Source organism: Oncorhynchus mykiss, chromosome 13 (assembly GCF_013265735.2).
Source record: "Oncorhynchus mykiss isolate Arlee chromosome 13, USDA_OmykA_1.1, whole genome shotgun sequence".
NCBI lineage: Eukaryota > Metazoa > Chordata > Actinopteri > Salmoniformes > Salmonidae > Oncorhynchus > Oncorhynchus mykiss.
The window spans coordinates 71,426,247-71,447,718 of NC_048577.1; the positions used below are offsets into that span (position 1 = coordinate 71,426,247).

The 21,472-nt window shown below is 47.8% G+C and overlaps 1 protein-coding gene across 1 annotated transcript in view; it reads right to left on the reverse strand.

Moving 5' to 3' along the window:
• Positions 1-21,472, reverse strand: part of LOC110487145 (xylosyltransferase 1) — a 76,228-nt gene that overhangs the window by 15,228 nt on the left and 39,528 nt on the right. Inside the window, exons 3-8 of the mRNA XM_036942087.1 lie at positions 18,741-18,913; positions 17,001-17,203; positions 9,947-10,027; positions 8,988-9,204; positions 8,692-8,868; positions 52-153 (exon numbers count right to left, since the gene is read on the reverse strand). Of these exons, the coding sequence (XP_036797982.1) occupies positions 52-153; positions 8,692-8,868; positions 8,988-9,204; positions 9,947-10,027; positions 17,001-17,203; positions 18,741-18,913 (953 nt within the window). The remainder of the gene's footprint in view (positions 1-51; positions 154-8,691; positions 8,869-8,987; positions 9,205-9,946; positions 10,028-17,000; positions 17,204-18,740; positions 18,914-21,472) is intronic.

The window sequence follows — 21,472 nt, forward strand, 5'->3', positions numbered from 1 at the left end:
GTGTGTGTGTGTGTGTGTGTATGTTGTGTGTACTCTGTGTGTTCCACCCACCTGTGGATAAGGGCCAAACAGGAAGCTGTCCAGTTGGGTAACAATCTCCTGGTTCACGCTAGCCTCAAATTTACGGGCGAAAAACGTAGGCCTGGACGTTTGCTGTGGGGGAAGGAGGGAGAGAGAGGGAGAGAGAGAGAGAGAGAGGGAGGGAGAGGGAGAGAATGAAAGAGATAGAAGGGGACAGAGGGATGGTAGAGTGAAAGGGGAGAGAGGATGGAGGAGGAAGAGAGTATATGTTTATCTATGTGTATGTGGTACTGTCTGATGTAGGGGGTACAGATGGTCACGGGTTGATGATGTCACAATGTCATAACTAGGGCGTATCTGCCATAGATACATACAGTTGAAGTCGGAAGTTTACATACACCTTAGCCAAATATATTTAAACTCAGTTTTTCACAATTCCTGACATTTAATCCTAGTAAAAATTCCCTGCCTTAGGTCAGTTAGGATCACCACTTTATGTTAAGAATGTGAAATGTCAGAATAATAGTAGAGAGAATGATTTATTTCAGCTTTTATTTATTTAATCACATTCCCAGTGGGTCAGAAGTTTACATACACTCAATTAGTATTTGGTAGCATTGCCTTTAAATTGTTTAACTTGGGTCAAACATTTCGGGTAGCCTTCCACAAGCTTCCCATAATAAATTGGGTGAATTTTGGCCCATTCCTCCTGACAGAGCTGGTGCAACTGAGTCAGGTTTGTAGGCCTCCTTGCTCGCACACACTTTTTCAGTTCTGCCCACAAATTTTCTATAGGATTTAGGTCAGGGCTTTGTGATGGCCACTCCAATACCTTGACTTTGTTGTCCTTAAGCCATTTTGCAACAACTTTGGAAGTATGCTTGGGTATGCTGCCACCCTCGTGCTTCATGGTTGGGATGGTGTTCTTCGGCTTGCAATCCTCCCCCTTTTTCCTCCAAACATAACAATGGTCATTATGGCTAAACAGTTCTATTTTTGTTTCATCAGACCAGAGGACATTTCTCCAAAAAGTGTGATATTTGTCCCCATGTGCAGTTGCAAACCGTATAGTCTGACTTTTTTATGGCGGTTTTGGAGCAGTGGCTTCTTGCTGAGCGGCTTTTCAGGTTATGTCGATATAGGACTCATTTTACTGTGTATATATATACTTTTGTACCTGTTTCCTCCGGCATCATCACAAGGTTGTTTGCTGTCAAATCAAATCAAATCAATTTTATTTGGCACGTACACATGGTTAGCAGATGTTAATGCGAGTGTAGCGAAATGCTTATGCTTCTAGTTCCGACAATGCAGTAATAACCAACGAAGGTTATTTGCTGTTGTCCTGGAATTGATTTACTTTTCGCACCAAAGTACGTTCATCTCTAGGAGACAGAACGCGTCTCCTTCCTGAGTAGTATGACGGCTGCGTGTTGCCTGTTAATAAGTGGTGTTTATACTTGCGTACTATTGTTTGTACAGATGAACCTGGTACCTTCAGGCGTTTGGAAATTACTCCCAAGGATGAACCAGACTTGTGGAAGTCTGGAAAAAAAAAAATCGGAGGTTTTGGCTGATTTCTTTTGATTTTCCCATGATGTCAAGCAAAGAGGCACGGAGTTTGAAGGTAGGCCTTGAAATACATCCACAGGTACACCTCCAATTGACTCAAATTATGTCAATTAGCCTATCAGAAGCTTCTAAAGCCATGACATCATTTTCTGGAATTTTCCAAGCTGTTTAAAGGCACAGTCAACTTAGTGCATGTAAACTTCTGACGCACTGGAATTGTGATACAGTGAATTATAAGTGAAATATCAGAAGCTAAATGCCTTGCTCAAGGGTTACATCGACAGATTGATCACTTCGTCGGCTCAAGAATTTGAACCAGCAGTTACTGGCCCAACGACCTTAACCGCTAGGCTACCAGCTACCCACAATGCTTCCTTCCTCCATCAATACTTCCTCCATCAATACTTCCTTCAGTCAGGATGGAAGCTTCCTCCATCAATACTTCCTCCATCAATACTTCCTTCAGTCAGGATGGAAGCTTCCTCCATCAATACTTCCTCCATCAATACTTCCTTCAGTCAGGATGGAAGCTTCCTCCATCAATACTTCCTTCAGTCAGGATGGAAGCTCCCTCCATCAATACTTCCTCCATCAATGCTTCCTTCAGTCAGGATGGAAGCTTCCTCCATCAATACTTCCTCCATCAATACTTCCTTCAGTCAGGATGGAAGCTTCCTCCATCAATACTTCCTCCATCAATGCTTCCTTCAGTCAGGATGGAAGCTTCCTCCATCAATACTTCCTTCAGTCAGGATGGAAGCTTCCTCCATCAATACTTCCTCCATCAATACTTCCTTCAGTCAGGATGGGAGCTTCCTCCATCAATACTTCCTCCATCAATACTTCCTTCAGTCAGGATGGAAGCTTCCTCTATCTATACTTCCTTCAGTCAGGATGGGAGCTTCCTCCATCAATACTTCCTCCATCAATACTTCCTTCAGTCAAGATGGGAGCTTCCTCCATCAATGCTTCCTTCAGTCAGGATGGAAGCTTCCTCCATCAATACTTCCTTCAGTCAGGATGGAAGCTTCCTCCATCAATACTTCCTCCATCAATACTTCCTTCAGTCAGGATGGGAGCTTCCTCCATCAATACTTCCTCCATCAATACTTCCTTCAGTCAGGATGGAAGCTTCCTCTATCTATACTTCCTTCAGTCAGGATGGGAGCTTCCTCCATCAATACTTCCTCCATCAATACTTCCTTCAGTCAAGATGGGAGCTTCCTCCATCAATACTTCCTCCATCAATACTTCCTTCAGTCAGGATGGAAGCTTCCTCCATCAATACTTCCTTCAGTCAAGATGGGAGCTTCCTCCATCAATACTTCCTCCATCAATACTTCCTTCAGTCAGGATGGAAGCTTCCTCCATCAATACTTCCTTCAGTCAAGATGGGAGCTTCCTCCATCAATACTTCCTCCATCAATACTTCCTTCAGTCAGGATGGAAGCTTCCTCCATCAATACTTCCTCCATCAATACTTCCTCCATCAATACTTCCTTCAGTCAAGATGGGAGCTTCCTCCATCAATACTTCCTTCAGTCAGCATGGGAGCTTCCTCCATCAATACTTCCTTCAGTCAGCATGGAAGCTTCCTCCATCAATACTTCCTCCATCAATACTTCCTCCATCAATACTTCCTTCAGTCAAGATGGGAGCTTCCTCCATCAATACTTCCTTCAGTCAGCATGGGAGCTTCCTCCATCAATACTTCCTTCAGTCAGCATGGAAGCTTCCTCCATCAATACTTCCTTCAGTCATGATGGATTTAAGTTTTTAGCTGCCAAGTATGGCCTACATGTAATTATAATAAAAATAAACCACTAGTAAAAACCAGTTTACCTAAACCTGGCTAGCACTGTGAATCTCACTAATAACTCACTGTAGGGCTGATGTGGAGGATGCGGGTGGAAGGACCACAACAAACCTTCTTTCCATAATGTTCATTATACACAAACATACACGTCTGAGGACTGACTAGCTCCAGAACAAGCTGGGTTCTATTCCGGGGCCAAGCATCACATCAAATGAAACCAAAATGTAAATTACATAGAACATCATTGTGGTGCTGACTGGTGATTGGCCCACACTACTGCCAATCACGCTGCCAATCACTGTAGGCAGAACATAAAATCAACAGAATACAGGATCAACTACCACACTGGAGACAGATTCTCTCTCTCTCGCTCTATGTGCCCGTGAACCTGTGGCACAGTCTGGCGTGGGGGGGGTACTCAGCTGGGGGAGGTTCAGAGTTAAAGACGACCTCACTGTCCAGGAAACTCAATCGAATGAAAACCCTCAGAACCCCTGTGTGTGTGTGTGTGTGTGTGTGTGTGCTTCCCTTCGGTCAGGGCTACATAAGACCTCTCTCTACAGTCCAACAACCCCAACATTATTATAATAACAACTCTGCCAATCACACACCACCAGCTACAAGGCACTACAGAAACCACACGCTCACACACTGACCCAGAACTGCTGATTTAGAATCAGTTTCCTCTGGCCAAGTCATCAGCAATATCATCAGGAACTCAACCACCGCTGGCCCTGGAACAGTTGTTAGATGAATAAAGTAACCACAGGCTGTAAGTACAGACAGGAGCACTTAGTTGTGAACGTTAAGCTATTCTTGTCCATTTGCTGTGCCACAGTGAGACCTAGCCAGCTGTCTCATTGTTATTCTGGTTCATAGAAGTTAGCCAGCTAGAGCTAAGCTAGTCTGGTTCATAGAAGTTAGCCAGCTGTCTCATTGCTATTCTGGTTCATAGAAGTTAGCCAGCTGTCTCATTGCTATTCTGGTTCATAGAAGTTAGCCAGCTGTCTCATTGTTATTCTGGTTCATAGAAGTTAGCCAGCTGTCTCATTGCTATTCTGGTTCATAGAAGTTAGCCAGCTGTCTCATTGTTATTCTGGTTCATAGAAGTTAGCCAGCTGTCTCATTGCTATTCTGGTTCATAGAAGTTAGCCAGCTGTCTCATTGCTATTCTGGTTCATAGAAGTTAGCCAGCTGTCTCATTGCTATTCTGGTTCATAGAAGTTAGCCAGCTGTCTCATTGCTATTCTGGTTCATAGAAGTTAGCCAGCTGTCTCATTGCTATTCTGGTTCATAGAAGTTAGCCAGCTGTCTCATTGCTATTCTGGTTCATAGAAGTTAGCCAGCTGTCTCATTGCTATTCTGGTTCATAGAAGTTAGCCAGCTGTCTCATTGTTATTCTGGTTCATAGAAGTTAGCCAGCTGTCTCATTGCTATTCTGGTTCATAGAAGTTAGCCAGCTGTCTCATTGCTATTCTGGTTCATAGAAGTTAGCCAGCTGTCTCATTGCTATTCTGGTTCATAGAAGTTAGCCAGCTGTCTCATTGCTAGTCTGGTTCATAGAAGTTAGCCAGCTGTCTCATTGCTATTCTGGTTCATAGAAGTTAGCCAGCTGTCTCATTGCTATTCTGGTTCATAGAAGTTAGCCAGCTGTCTCATTGCTATTCTGGTTCATAGAAGTTAGCCAGCTGTCTCATTGATATTCTGGTTCATAGAAGTTAGCCAGCTGTCTCATTGATATTCTGGTTCATAGAAGTTAGCCAGCTGTCTCATTGCTATTCTGGTTCATAGAAGTTAGCCAGCTAGAGCTAAGCTAGTCTGGTTCATAGAAGTTAGCCAGCTGTCTCATTGTTATTCTGGTTCATAGAAGTTAGCCAGCTAGAGCTAAGCTAGTCTGGTTCATAGAAGTTAGCCAGCTGTCTCATTGTTATTCTGGTTCATAGAAGTTAGCCAGCTGTCTCATTGCTATTCTGGTTCATAGAAGTTAGCCAGCTAGAGCTAAGCTAGTCTGGTTCATAGAAGTTAGCCAGCTGTCTCATTGTTATTCTGGTTCATAGAAGTTAGCCAGCTGTCTCATTGTTATTCTGGTTCATAGAAGTTAGCCAGCTGTCTCATTGCTATTCTGGTTCATAGAAGTTAGCCAGCTGTCTCATTGCTATTCTGGTTCATAGAAGTTAGCCAGCTGTCTCATTGCTATTCTGGTTCATAGAAGTTAGCCAGCTGTCTCATTGCTATTCTGGTTCATAGAAGTTAGCCAGCTGTCTCATTGATATTCTGGTTCATAGAAGTTAGCCAGCTGTCTCATTGTTATTCTGGTTCATAGAAGTTAGCCAGCTGTCTCATTGCTATTCTGGTTCATAGAAGTTAGCCAGCTGTCTCATTGTTATTCTGGTTCATAGAAGTTAGCCAGCTGTCTCATTGTTATTCTGGTTCATAGAAGTTAGCCAGCTGTCTCATTGTTATTCTGGTTCATAGAAGTTAGCCAGCTGTCTCATTGTTATTCTGGTTCATAGAAGTTAGCCAGCTGTCTCATTGCTATTCTGGTTCATAGAAGTTAGCCAGCTGTCTCATTGTTATTCTGGTTCATAGAAGTTAGCCAGCTGTCTCATTGTTATTCTGGTTCATAGAAGTTAGCCAGCTGTCTCATTGCTATTCTGGTTCATAGAAGTTAGCCAGCTGTCTCATTGCTATTCTGGTTCATAGAAGTTAGCCAGCTGTCTCATTGCTATTCTGGTTCATAGAAGTTAGCCAGCTGTCTCATTGTTATTCTGGTTCATAGAAGTTAGCCAGCTGTCTCATTGTTATTCTGGTTCATAGAAGTTAGCCAGCTGTCTCATTGTTATTCTGGTTCATAGAAGTTAGCCAGCTGTCTCATTGCTAGTCTGGTTCATAGAAGTTAGCCAGCTGTCTCATTGTTATTCTGGTTCATAGAAGTTAGCCAGCTGTCTCATTGTTATTCTGGTTCATAGAAGTTAGCCAGCTGTCTCATTGCTATTCTGGTTCATAGAAGTTAGCCAGCTGTCTCATTGTTATTCTGGTTCATAGAAGTTAGCCAGCTGTCTCATTGTTATTCTGGTTCATAGAAGTTAGCCAGCTGTCTCATTGCTATTCTGGTTCATAGAAGTTAGCCAGCTAGAGCTAAGTTATTCTGGTTCATAGAAGTTAGCCAGCTGTCTCATTGCTATTCTGGTTCATAGAAGTTAGCCAGCTGTCTCATTGCTATTCTGGTTCATAGAAGTTAGCCAGCTAGAGCTAAGTTATTCTGGTTCATAGAAGTTAGCCAGCTGTCTCATTGCTATTCTGGTTCATAGAAGTTAGCCAGCTGTCTCATTGCTATTCTGGTTCATAGAAGTTAGCCAGCTGTCTCATTGATATTCTGGTTCATAGAAGTTAGCCAGCTGTCTCATTGCTATTCTGGTTCATAGAAGTTAGCCAGCTGTCTCATTGCTATTCTGGTTCATAGAAGTTAGCCAGCTGTCTCATTGCTAGTCTGGTTCATAGAAGTTAGCCAGCTGTCTCATTGCTATTCTGGATCATAGAAGTTAGCCAGCTGTCTCATTGCTATTCTGGTTCATAGAAGTTAGCCAGCTGTCTCATTGCTATTCTGGTTCATAGAAGTTAGCCAGCTGTCTCATTGCTATTCTGGTTCATAGAAGTTAGCCAGCTGTCTCATTGCTATTCTGGTTCATAGAAGTTAGCCAGCTGTCTCATTGCTATTCTGGTTCATAGAAGTTAGCCAGCTGTCTCATTGCTATTCTGGTTCATAGAAGTTAGCCAGCTGTCTCATTGCTAGTCTGGTTCATAGAAGTTAGCCAGCTGTCTCATTGCTATTCTGGTTCATAGAAGTTAGCCAGCTGTCTCATTGATATTCTGGTTCATAGAAGTTAGCCAGCTGTCTCATTGCTATTCTGGTTCATAGAAGTTAGCCAGCTGTCTCATTGCTATTCTGGTTCATAGAAGTTAGCCAGCTGTCTCATTGCTAGTCTGGTTCATAGAAGTTAGCCAGCTGTCTCATTGCTAGTCTGGTTCATAGAAGTTAGCCAGCTGTCTCATTGCTAGTCTGGTTCATAGAAGTTAGCCAGCTGTCTCATTGTTATTCTGGTTCATAGAAGTTAGCCAGCTGTCTCATTGTTATTCTGGTTCATAGAAGTTAGCCAGCTGTCTCATTGCTATTCTGGTTCATAGAAGTTAGCCAGCTGTCTCATTGCTAGTCTGGTTCATAGAAGTTAGCCAGCTGTCTCATTGCTATTCTGGTTCATAGAAGTTAGCCAGCTGTCTCATTGCTATTCTGGTTCATAGAAGTTAGCCAGCTGTCTCATTGTTATTCTGGTTCATAGAAGTTAGCCAGCTGTCTCATTGTTATTCTGGTTCATAGAAGTTAGCCAGCTGTCTCATTGCTATTCTGGTTCATAGAAGTTAGCCAGCTAGAGCTAAGTTATTCTGGTTCATAGAAGTTAGCCAGCTGTCTCATTGCTATTCTGGTTCATAGAAGTTAGCCAGCTGTCTCATTGCTATTCTGGTTCATAGAAGTTAGCCAGCTAGAGCTAAGTTATTCTGGTTCATAGAAGTTAGCCAGCTGTCTCATTGCTATTCTGGTTCATAGAAGTTAGCCAGCTGTCTCATTGCTATTCTGGTTCATAGAAGTTAGCCAGCTGTCTCATTGCTATTCTGGTTCATAGAAGTTAGCCAGCTGTCTCGTTGCTATTCTGGTTCATAGAAGTTAGCCAGCTGTCTCATTGCTATTCTGGTTCATAGAAGTTAGCCAGCTAGAGCTAAACTAGTCTGGTTCATAGAAGTTAGCCAGCTAGAGCTAAGCTAGTCTGGTTCATAGAAGTTAGCCAGCTGTCTCATTGCTATTCTGGTTCATAGAAGTTAGCCAGCTAGAGCTAAACTAGTCTGGTTCATAGAAGTTAGCCAGCTAGAGCTAAGCTAGTCTGGTTCATAGAAGTTAGCCAGCTAGAGCTAAATTATTCTGGTTCATAGAAGTTAGCCAGCTAGAGCTAAGTTTTTCTGGTTCATAGAAGTTAGCCAGCTAGAGCTAAGCTAGTTGGGTTCATACCCTTGGTAGAGAGATGTACTGAGATTTACAGCACTGTGTGTGTGTGTGTGTGTGTGTGTGTGTGTGTGTGTGTGTGTGTGTGTGTGTGTGTGTGTGTGTGTGTGTGTGTGTGTGTGTGTGTGTGTGTGTGTGTGTGTGTGTGTGTGTGTGTGTGTGTGTGTGTGTGTGTGTGTGTGTGTGTGTGCGTGCGTGCGTGCGAGCGTTGTACGCGTGTGTGTCTCACCTGAAAGCGTGGCAGGTCAGGGGGTTTGAAGTCATTGGGGGAGCAGCCGCACCAGTCTACGATGTGTTTGTACTGACACTTACAGCCCAGCTTCCTGTTCCAGTTGGTGATACGCAGGTTGTTGTCCACCATACTCTCACAGTGAGCACTGTTCTCTAGCACTGTGTGGAAGAACGACTGGAAAGAGAGGGAGAGGGAGAGGGGGGGGGGGGGGGAATATGTTAGATAGTCAGTAGTGTGCAGTTTGTGCTGACTGCATAGTGTGTGTGTGTGCAACAGATGTGTGTGTGTGTTACCTCGGCAGGCAGCAGTGTGTATGCGTAGAAGCGCTTCATGCTGACGACCAGCTCATCTTCAGAGTTGATGATGTAATCCACAAACATGCGGTTCAGAAGGAACCAATCGGAACCTCCGTCCACCGCAATGCCTTCTGGGATCTTGCGGTCGCCTAGGCGCCACATGTGTGTGTCACACTCGAAGAAGAGCCGGTCCAGACCCTGCTTACGGATGAACCTGGAAAGGACACACACACACACACACACGCAGATGAACATGTAACAGGGTTATATTGGTGATTCCACTTGCCACTTTATTGTTAAGCCAATGGGTTTTTGGTTTGAGTTTGTTTTGCCTTCACCTACTCAACATGGCATCTTATTGGCTGGTTTGCGTAGCTTGCTTACGAGGGGGGATGTTCCAGTTAGAATCGTCCCAGTGAACAAGCACCAAACCAGCGGTAAGTTGTTGGTTTCAAAGCACTGTACATCAAAAGTGATTTTTATACTCTCAAGTGATAATTTAAATGTACAATTTATATCAAATTGTTTGTAAATGTTATTCGATAAGATGCAGCGGTTTTTGGAGAATATTTGTTGTGCATTTTGTTGTAGAGAATTCCCGCCAGTATTAGCTAGCAACTTACTGTGTCTGGTGGGGGGGTTCATATATTTTGTACAGTGCGTGAGTGCAGAGTTGGATGGTGAGACGTGCATTGCATGACGTGCAATTTTGTGTCGTTCTTATCAGAATAAAGCTACATGACTGGTGCTACATGTTGGAGTTCCGTGTCGATGACTGATTGTACACAACGCAAGACGAGTACTGTTACAAACACACACACAAACACACACACAGATGAACACACAAATACACACACACGCAGATGAACACACATACAAACACACACACAGATGAACACACACATACACACACAAACGTAGATGAACACACACACACAGATGAACATGTGTCTCACCGTGTGTTGTCTCTGCCGTGGGATTTGATGAAGTTCATGTCCCGGTACTTTGTCAGGAAGCCCACCAGCTGCTCATTGGTCCTGGGGAGGGCAGACAGCTGTCAATCAGTCACACGGCCAATCAACACAGGACAAAATTCCAAATCAACCGCTTGGACGCTAACCAGGCACTGTAGGTATGAAAGGGTTTATCGAGGCCCATGCTCTCGGCTGGAGTCCGAATATTTGAGCATCCTTTCTAAACAAAATGCATTTTGGGGGTTTTCTAATGCGGATACAATGTTGTTTGGTTTATTGTTTGAACCGTCGCTGAGATTATATTTGGCTATTAATGCAAAATAGGCTGTTTATTTAATGCCAATATAAACCAAGACGGCAATCTTGAAGTTGACGTGATTTAAAAGTTGATTAGCTTCCCACAGCCCATGTAAAAAAAAATCTGATTTATAATGAACTAATATGCCCTGGCAAATAATATTTCCTTTTTTCGTAGTTGGTAGTTACAGTCTTGTCTCATCGCTGCAACTCCCCTACAGACTCAGGAGAGGTGAATCCTCTGAAACATGACCCTGCCAAGCCGCACTGCTTCTTGACACACTGCTCACTTAACCCAGAAGCCAGCCACACCAAAGCCACACCAATGTGTTGGAGGTAACACTGTCCAGCTGGTGACTGAAGTCAGCTTGCAGGCACCCGGCCAACCACAAGGAGTCGCTAGAGTGAGATAGGACAAGGAAATCCCAGCCGGCCAAACCCTCCCCTAACCCGGATGACGGTGGGCCAATTGCACGCCACCTTATGGTTCTCCCAGTCACGTGCCGGCTGTGACACAGCCTGGGATCGAACCCGGGTCTGTAGTGACGCCTCAAACACGGTGAGGAGTGCCTTAGACCGCTGCGCCACTCGCGAGGCCCCCCGACAAATATTCTTAAACTTAACCGGTGTAACCTACAACGTTATCCCAGATGAATATGCTGCTTCAATGTATTCACTCCCATTTTGGTGGCAGAGGAAAAGTACGGATCTCACAGCTGTTTTTACCAATAGCCTGGAATCACCAGTTATTAGTGGGGGAGGGGCTATAATGTTGTTTGGTTTATTGCTTAAATAGTCGCTGAGATTATATTTACTTATTGATGGAAAATAGTCACAATTATTTATTTTTTCCCAAGATATACCCACACTATAGTTTATATACAAGGACCAAAGAGTTTGGCCTGATTCGATTCTGGTACCGTCCCAGCACCTCACACACACACACACACACACACACACACACACACACACACAACAGCCCCCCGTCCCCAACTCCCCCCTAAACACACGCCTAACAGCACTCCATCCTCTACTCCCATCTGAACAGAACATGAGTCCCAAACTCTCAAAGCAATTACACTTTCCTAATACCTCTTTAATTAGCTTGCTAATTAACACTCACATTAGCCAAGTATTACAGTACCTTATCAAGGCTGGAGCACAATGCTAACATGCTAGGCAGAGACAGCCAATAAGGATACGGTTACACACACACACGTGCACGCACGCGCGCACACACACACACACCAGATGTGAATCTGAAGTTGACGCAGACAGAATTAGTTAGATGTATGGCATGGTGAATGAGAGATTAAAGAGAGAGAGAGAGAGAGAGAGAGAGAGAGAGAGGGAGAGAGAGAGAGAAACTGCAATTGAAGAACAGACAGACAGATGAACACACACAGCCATCTGTCCTATTGAATTTTCCTATGCTGAAAAGCAGTAGAGGTGAAGCCACAATGTCACTGCATCCAAACCTCTGCGTGTGTGTGTGTGTGTGTGTGTATGAATGTGTGTCCTCCTTTTCCCTCCTCCCCTCCTTCCTTTCCCTCCTCCCCTCCTCCCTTTCCTTCCTCTCCTCCTCCCTTTCCCTCCTCTCCTCCTCCCTCCCCCTCCTCCCTTTCCTTCCTCTCCTCCTCCCTTTTCCTCCTCTCCTCCTCCCTCCCCCTCCTCCTTTTCCTTCCTCTCCTCCTCCCTTTCCCTCCTCCCCTCCCCCTCCTCCTTTTCCTTCCTCTCCTCCTCCCTTTCCCTCCTCCCCTCCTCCCTTTCCCTCCTCCCCTCCTTCCTTTCCCTCCTCCCCTCCTCCCCTCCTCCCTCCCCCTCCTCCCTTTCCTTCCTGTCCTCCTCCCTTTTCCTCCTCTCCTCCTCCCTCCCCCTCCTCCTTTTCCTTCCTCTCCTCCCTTTCCCTCCTCCCCTCCCCCTCCTCCTTTTCCTTCCTCTCCTCCTCCCTTTCCCTCCTCCCCTCCTTCCTTTCCCTCCTCTCCTCCTCCCTTTCCCTCCTCCCCTCCTTCCTTTCCCTCCTCCCCTCCTCCCTTTTCCTCCTCTCCTCCTCCCTCCCCCTCCTCCTTTTCCTTCCTCTCCTCCTCCCTTTCCCTCCTCCCCTCCTCCGTTTCCCTCCTCCCCTCCTTCCTTTCCTTCCTCTCCTCCTCCCTTTCCCTCCTCCCCTCCTTCCTTTCCCTCCTCCCCTCCTCCCTTTTCCTCCTCTCCTCCTCCCTCCCCCTCCTCCTTTTCCTTCCTCTCCTCCTCCCTTTCCCTCCTCCCCTCCTCCCTTTCCCTCCTCCCCTCCTCCTTTTCCTTCCTCTCCTCCTCCCTTTCCCTCCTCCCCTCCTCCCTTTCCCTCCTCCCCTCCTCCCTTTCCCTCCTCCACTCCTCCTTTTCCTTCCTCTCCCTCCTCCCTTTTCCTCCTCTCCTCCTCCCTCCCCCTCCTCCTTTTCCTTCCTCTCCTCCTCCCTTTCCCTCCTCCCCTCCTTCCTTTCCCTCCTCTCCTCCTCCCTTTCCCCCCTCTCCTCCTCCCTTTCCTTCCTCTCCTCCTCCCTTTCCCTCCTCCCCTCCTCCCTTTCCTTCCTCCCCTCCTCCCTTTCCCTCCTCTCCTCCTCCCTTTCCCTCCTCCCCTCCTCCCTTTCCCTCCTCCCCTCCTCCTTTTCCTTCCTCTCCCTCCTCCCTTTTCCTCCTCTCCTCCTCCCTCCCCCTCCTCCTTTTCCTTCCTCTCCTCCTCCCTTTCCCTCCTCCCCTCCTCCCTTTCCTTCCTCTCCTCCTCCCTTTCCCTCCTCCCCTCCTTCCTTTCCCTCCTCCCCTCCTTCCTTTCCTTCCTCTCCTCCTCCCTTTCCCTCCTCCCCTCCTTCCTTTCCCTCCTCCCCTCCTCATTTTCCTTCCTCTCCCTCCTCCCTTTTCCTCCTCTCCTCCTCCCTCCCCCTCCTCCTTTTCCTTCCTCTCCTCCTCCCTTTCCCTCCTCCCCTCCTTCCTTTCCCTCCTCTCCTCCTCCCTTTCCCTCCTCTCCTCCTCCCTCCCCCTCCTCCTTTTCCTTCCTCTCCTCCTCCCTTTCCCTCCTCTCCTCCTCCCTCCCCCTCCTCCTTTTCCTTCCTCTCCTCCTCCTTTTCCCTCCTCTCCTCCTCCCTCCCCCTCCTCCTTTTCCTTCCTCTCCTCCTCCCTCCCCCTCCTCCTTTTCCCTCCTCTCCTCCTCCCTTTTCCTCCTCTCCTCCTCCCTCCCCTCCTCCCTCCCCCTCCTCTTTTCCTTCCTCTCCTCCTCCCTTTCCCTCCTCCCCTCCTCCCTTTCCCTCCTCCCCTCCTCCTTTTCCTTCCTCTCCTCCTCCTTTTCCCTCCTCTCCTCCTCCCTCCTCCCTCCCCCTCCTCCTTTTCCTTCCTCTCCTCCTCCCTCCCCCTCCTCCATTTCCTTCCTCTCCCTCCTCCCTTTCCCTCCTCTCCTCCTCCCTCCCCTCCTCCTTTTCCTTCCTCTCCTCCTCCCTTTCCCTCCTCCCCTCCTCCCTTTCCCTCCTCCCCTCCTCCTTTTCCTTCCTCTCCTCCTCCTTTTCCCTCCTCTCCTCCTCCCTCCCCCTCCTCCTTTTCCTTCCTCTCCTCCTCCCTTTCCCTCCTCTCCTCCTCCCTCCCCCTCCTCCTTTTCCTTCCTCTCCTCCTCCTTTTCCCTCCTCTCCTCCTCCCTCCCCCTCCTCCTTTTCCTTCCTCTCCTCCTCCCTTTCCCTCCTCTCCTCCCCCTCCTCCTTTTCCTTCCTCTCCTCCTCCTTTTCCCTCCTCTCCTCCTCCCTCCCCCTCCTCCTTTTCCTTCCTCTCCTCCTCCCTTTCCCTCCTCTCCTCCCCCTCCTCCTTTTCCTTCCTCTCCTCCTCCTTTTCCCTCCTCTCCTCCTCCCTCCCCCTCCTCCTTTTCCTTCCTCTCCTCCTCCTTTTCCTTCCTCTCCTCCTCCCTTTTCCTCCTCTCCTCCTCCCTCCCCCTCCTCCTTTTCCTTCCTCTCCTCCTCCTTTTCCCTCCTCTCCTCCTCCCTCCCCCTCCTCCTTTTCCTTCCTCTCCTCCTCCTTTTCCCTCCTCCCCTCCTCCCTCCCCCTCCTCCTTTTCCCTCCTCTCCTCCTCCCTCCCCCTCCTCCTTTTCCTTCCTCTCCTCCTCCCTTTCCCTCCTCTCCTCCTCCCTCCCCCTCCTCCTTTTCCTTCCTCTCCTCCTCCTTTTCCCTCCTCTCCTCCTCCCTCCCCCTCCTCCTTTTCCTTCCTCTCCTCCTCCCTTTCCCTCCTCTCCTCCTCCCTCCCCCTCCTCCTTTTCCTTCCTCTCCTCCTCCTTTTCCCTCCTCTCCTCCTCCCTCCCCCTCCTCCTTTTCCTTCCTCTCCTCCTCCTTTTCCCTCCTCTCCTCCTCCCTCCCCCTCCTCCTTTTCCTTCCTCTCCTCCTCCCTTTTCCTCCTCTCCTCCTCCCTCCCCTCCTCCCTCCCCCTCCTCCTTTTCCTTCCTCTCCTCCTCCTTTTCCCTCCTCTCCTCCTCCCTCCCCCTCCTCCTTTTCCTTCCTCTCCTCCTCCCTCCCCCTCCTCCTTTTCCCTCCTCTCCTCCTCCCTTTTCCTCCTCTCCTCCTCCCTCCCCTCCTCCCTCCCCCTCCTCTTTTCCTTCCTCTCCTCCTCCCTTTTCCTCCTCTCCTCCTCCCTCCCCTCCTCCCTCCCCCTCCTCCTTTTCCTTCCTCTCCTCCTCCCTTTTCCTCCTCTCCTCCTCCCTCCCCTCCTCCCTCCCCCTCCTCCTTTTCCTTCCTCTCCTCCTCCTTTTCCCTCCTCCCCTCCTCCCTCCCCTCCTCCTTTTCCCTCCTCTCCTCCTCCCTCCCCTCCTCCTTTTCCTTCCTCTCCTCCTCCCTTTCCCTCCTCTCCTCCTCCCTCCCCCTCCTCCTTTTCCTTCCTCTCCTCCTTTTCCCTCCTCTCCTCCTCCCTCCCCCTCCTCCTTTTCCTTCCTCTCCTCCTCCCTTTCCCTCCTCTCCTCCTCCCTCCCCCTCCTCCTTTTCCTTCCTCTCCTCCTCCTTTTCCCTCCTCTCCTCCTCCCTCCCCCTCCTCCTTTTCCTTCCTCTCCTCCTCCTTTTCCCTCCTCTCCTCCTCCCTCCCCCTCCTCCTTTTCCTTCCTCTCCTCCTCCCTTTTCCTCCTCTCCTCCTCCCTCCCCTCCTCCCTCCCCCTCCTCTTTTCCTTCCTCTCCTCCTCCCTTTTCCTCCTCTCCTCCTCCCTCCCCTCCTCCCTCCCCCTCCTCCTTTTCCTTCCTCTCCTCCTCCCTTTTCCTCCTCTCCTCCTCCCTCCCCTCCTCCCTCCCCCTCCTCCTTTTCCTTCCTCTCCTCCTCCTTTTCCCTCCTCCCCTCCTCCCTCCCCTCCTCCTTTTCCCTCCTCTCCTCCTCCCTCCCCTCCTCCTTTTCCTTCCTCTCCTCCTCCCTTTCCCTCCTCTCCTCCTCCCTCCCCCTCCTCCTTTTCCTTCCTCTCCTCCTCCCTTTCCCTCCTCTCCTCCTCCCTCCCCCTCCTCCTTTTCCTTCCTCTCCTCCTCCTTTTCCCTCCTCTCCTCCTCCCTCCCCCTCCTCCTTTTCCTTCCTCTCCTCCTCCTTTTCCCTCCTCTCCTCCTCCCTCCCCCTCCTCCTTTTCCTTCCTCTCCTCCTCCCTTTCCCTCCTCCCTTCCTTCCTTTCCCTCCTCCTTTTCCTTCCTCTCCTCCTCCTTTTCCTCCTCTCCTCCTCCCTCCCCCTCCTCCTTTTCCTCCTCCCCTCCTCCCTTTTCCTCCTCTCCTCCTCCCTCCCCCTCCTCCTTTTCCTCCTCCCCTCCTCCCTTTTCCTCCTCTCCTCCTCCCTCCATCCCAGTCTTTCCCTCTGTCTCTGCTGTGCCCTTCAGTCTAGTGATGTTTAGGATCACATACACACATACATACATACATACATACATACAGACAGACAGACAGACAGACAGACAGACAGACAGACAGACAGACAGACGCACACACACACACACACACACACACATATTCACACATACAGACACACACACACGCATGCACACACACACACACATTATGAGAAGTGTGTGGTGTGTGTCCATGTGTGTGTGTGTCCGTGTGTGTGTGTCCGCGTGTGCGTCACTCATCGATCACACACAAACGCAGCACGCTGGGATCCGTGTCAACTCTGATGTCATCACTGGGTATTGACGTGGAATGGATTTTGTCCAGTGGGCCGCAGGGCTCATGGGATTGGTTCACTTCAATAAGAGATCCAGTTGGAAGTAGAGAGAACTTAGTGACTCAGGAACTTCTGTCAGACCAACTTCCGCCATTATGTGGAATTCTGTGTGTGTGTGTGTGTGTGTGTGTTTGTGGGCCCTATTCCCTATGTAGTGCACTACTTTAGACTGGAGACCTATAAGCCCTGTTCCCTATATAGCACACTACTTTTGACCAGAGCCCTATGGGCCCTATTCCCTATATAGTGCAGTACTTTAGACTGGAGACCTATGAGCCCTATTCCCTATATAGCACACTACTTTTGACCAGAACCCTATGGGCCCTATTCCCTATATAGTGTACTACTTTAGACTGGAGACCTATGAGCCCTATTCCCTATATAGCACACTACTTTTGACCAGAGCCCTATGGGCCCTATTCCCTATATAGTGCACTACTTTTGACCAGAACCCTATGGGCCCTATTCCCTATATAGTGTACTACTTTAGACTGGAGACCTATGAGCCCTATTCCCTATATAGTACACTACTTTTGACCAGAGAACTCCATGCCCACCTGATAGGGTAGTCGGCTGCACTGAGGTTGATGAAGAAGTCCCAATTCCAGTCGGCCATCTTGAGAAGGTCGTCCATGCAACGCAGGTACATGGTGAGCAGGCTCGCCCCGCCCCAAATGGTGGACATCCTCCAGGAAGTAACACGGACGTTGGAGTACTGACTCGCTAGAGCCCCCACCTGTCTGTGGAGGTAGTTGGAACGCTGGGGGAAGGGAAGAAAGGTAGTGGGTAAATTAATAGAGGTCTGCATGTTTACCTGGTCTGCATGTTCACCTGATCTGCATGTTTACCTGGTCTGCATGTGTACCTGATCTGCATGTTTACATGGTCTACATGTTTACCTGGTCTACATGTTTACCTGGTCTGCATGTTTACCTGGTCTGCATGTTTACCTGGTCTGCATGTTTACCTGGTCTGCATGTTTACCTGGTCTGCATGTGTACCTGATCTGCATGTTTACCTGGTCTACAGGTTTACCTGGTCTGCATGTTTACCTGATCTACATGTTTACCTGGTCTGCATGTTTACCTGGTCTACATGTTTACCTGGTCTACATGTTTACCTGGTCTGCATGTTTATCTGGTCTACATGTTTACCTGGTCTGCATGTTTACCTGGTCTGCATGTTTACCTGGTCTACATGTTTACCTGGTCTGCATGTTTACCTGGTCTGCATGTTTACCTGGTCTACATGTTTACCTGGTCTACATGTTTACCTGGTCTGCATGTTTATCTGGTCTACATGTTTACCTGGTCTGCATGTTTACCTGGTCTACATGTTTACCTGGTCTGCATGTTTACCTGGTCTACATGTTTACCTGGTCTACAGGTTTACCTGGTCTACAGGTTTACCTGGTCTACATGTTTACCTGGTCTACATGTTTACCTGGTCTGCATGTTTACCTGGTCTACATGTTTACCTGGTCTGCATGTTTACCTGGTCTGCATGTTTACCTGGTCTACATGTTTACCTGGTCTGCATGTTTACCTGATCTGCATGTTTACCTGGTCTACATGTTTACCTGGTCTGCATGTTTACCTGGTCTACATGTTTACCTGGTCTGCATGTTTACCTGGTCTGCATGTTTACCTGGTCTGCATGTTTACCTGGTCTGCATGTTTACCTGGTCTGCATGTTTACCTGGTCTGCATGTTTACCTGGTCTACATGTTTACCTGGTCTACATGTGTACCTGGTCTGCATGTTTACCTGGTCTACATGTTTACCTGGTCTACATGTACAGTGCATTCGGAAAGTATTCAGACCCCTTGACTTTTTCCTAGTATATACCTGGTCTACAGGTATATAGTAGTAGTGTGAGGTATGGTAGATGGTCGTACCTGGTCTACAGGTATATAGTAGTAGTGTGAGGTATGGTAGATGGTCTGTAGTGGTCTACATGTATATAGTAGTAGTGTGAGGTATGGTAGATGGTCTGTAGTAGTCTACAGGTATATAGTAGTAGTGTGAGGTATGGTAGATGGTCTGTTGTAGTCTACAGGTATATAGTAGTAGTGTGAGGTATGGTAGATGGTCTGTTGTAGTCTACAGGTATATAATAGTAGTGTGAGGTGTGGTAGATGGTCGTACCTGGTCTACAGGTATATAGTAGTAGTGTGAGGTATGGTAGATGGTCTGTAGTAGTCTACATGTATATAGTAGTAGTGTGAGGTATGGTAGATGGTCTGTTGTAGTCTACATGTATATAGTAGTAGTGTGAGGTATGGTAGATGGTCGTACCTGGTCTACATGTATATAGTAATAGTGTGAGGTATGGTAGATGGCCTTGAACAGGCGTTGGAACTGCCGAGACGCTCTGCCATGGACCACCAAGACGAAGACGATGCGAACTGGCACAGCAGGGGCAGTCTGCTCTGAGCCCTCATCCCACTGTACATCCACATTGGCCTTACCTGGAGACACACACACACACACACACACAGGGAAGGTAGGAAGAAGACAGGGGTAACTTTATTACTGTAGAAATGCTGTGTTAAATTGTAGAGTGCACATATAGAACGTTTTACAGAAAGTGTCATTTCTATAATTGTGCATGCATTAAATGCCAGGATGTCATACTCATTTAGGCTTTTCATCTAGTGGGAATTCACTGCACAGTATTAAGGAAGAGAATCGTTTCCAGACCCATGTGTGTTTGACAACAACAGCTGATAATCAGAACAGGGGGATGGGCTGTACCAAAATGATCCAATGGCGGGGGACAACCCAACTGGGGGATGGGCTGTACCAAAATGATCCAATGGCGGGGGACAACCCAACAGGGGGATGGGCTGTACCAAAATGATCCAATGGCGGGGGACAACCCAACTGGGGGATGGGCTGTACCAAAATGATCCAATGGCGGGGGACAACCCAACAGGGGGATGGGCTGTACCAAAATGATCCAATGGCAGGGGACAACCCAACAGGGGGATGGGCTGTACCAAAATGATCCAATGGCGGGGGACAACCCAACTGGGGGATGGGCTGTACCAAAATGATCCAATGGCGGGGGACAACCCAACAGGGGGATGGGCTGTACCAAAATGATCCAATGGCAGGGGACAACCCAACAGGGGGATGGGCTGTACCAAAATGATCCAATGGCGGGGGACAACCCAACTGGGGGATGGGCTGTACCAAAATGATCCAATGGCGGGGGACAACCCAACTGGGGGATGGGCTGTACCAAAATGATCCAATGGCGGGGGACAACCCAACTGGGCATTAGATGGTGACCTCAGTATGGAGCAGTAGTATGTTGATGTTTAGATGGTGACCTCAGTACGGAGCAGTAGTATGTTGATGTTTAGATGGTGACCTCAGTATGGAGCAGTAGTATGTTGATGTTTAGATGGTGACCTCAGTACGGAGCAGTAGTATGTTGATGTTTAGATGGTGACCTCAGTATGGAGCAGTAGTATGTTGATGTTTAGATGGTGACCTCAGTACGGAGCAGTAGTATGTTGATGTTTAGATGGTGACCTCAGTACGGAGCAGTAGTATGTTGATGTTTAGATGGTGACCTCAGTATGGAGCAGTAGTATGTTGATGTTTAGATGGTGACCTCAGTATGGAGCAGTAGTATGTTGATGTGTAGATGGTGACCTCAGTATGGAGCAGTAGTATGTTGATGTTTAGATGGTGACCTCAGTAGTATGTTGATGTTTAGATGGTGACCTCAGTATGGAGCAGTAGTATGTTGATGTTTAGATGGTGACCTCAGTATGGAGCAGTAGTATATTGATGTTTAGATGGTGACCTCAGTATGGAGCAGTAGTATGTTGATGTTTAGATGGTGACCTCAGTATGGAGCAGTAGTATGTTGATGTTTAGATGGTGACCTCAGTATGGAGCAGTAGTATGTTGATGTTTAGATGGTGACCTCAGTATGGCGCAGTAGTATGTTGATGTTTAGATGGTGACCTCAGTATGGAGCAGTAGTATGTTGATGTTTAGATGGTGACCTCAGTATGGAGCAGTAGTATGTTGATGTTTAGATGGTGACCTCAGTATGGAGCAGTAGTATGTTGATGTTTAGATGGTGACCTCAGTAGTATGTTGATGTTTAGATGGTGACCTCAGTATGGAGCAGTAGTATGTTGATGTTTAGATGGTGACCTCAGTATGGAGCAGTAGTATGTTGATGTTTAGATGGTGACCTCAGTATGGAGCAGTAGTATGTTGATGTTTAGATGGTGACCTCAGTACGGAGCAGTTGTATGTTGATGTTTAGATGGTGACCTCAGTACGGAGCAGTAGTATGTTGATGTTTAGATGGTGACCTCAGTATGGAGCAGTAGTATGTTGATGTTTAGATGGTGACCTCAGTATGGAGCAGTAGTATGTTGATGTTTAGATGGTGACCTCAGTATGGAGCAGTAGTATGTTGATGTTTAGATGGTGACCTCAGTATGGAGCAGTAGTATGTTGATGTTTAGATGGTGACCTCAGTATGGAGCAGTAGTATGTTGATGTTTAGATGGTGACCTCAGTATGGAGCAGTAGTATGTTGATGTTTAGATGGTGACCTCAGTATGGAGCAGTAGTATGTTGATGTTTAGATGGTGACCTCAGTATGGAGCAGTAGTATGTTGATGTTTAGATGGTGACCTCAGTATGGAGCAGTAGTATGTTGATGTTTAGATGGTGACCTCAGTATGGAGCAGTAGTATGTTGATGTTTAGATGGTGACCTCAGTATGGAGCAGTAGTATGTTGATGTTTAGATGGTGACCTCAGTAGTATGTTGATGTTTAGATGGTGACCTCAGTAGTATGTTGATGTTTAGATGGTGACCTCAGTATGGAGCAGTAGTATGTTGATGTGTAGATGGTGACCTCAGTATGGAGCAGTAGTATGTTGATGTTTAGATGGTGACCTCAGTATGGAGCAGTAGTATGTTGATGTTTAGATGGTGACCTCAGTATGGAGCAGTAGTATGTTGATGTTTAGATGGTGACCTCAGTATGG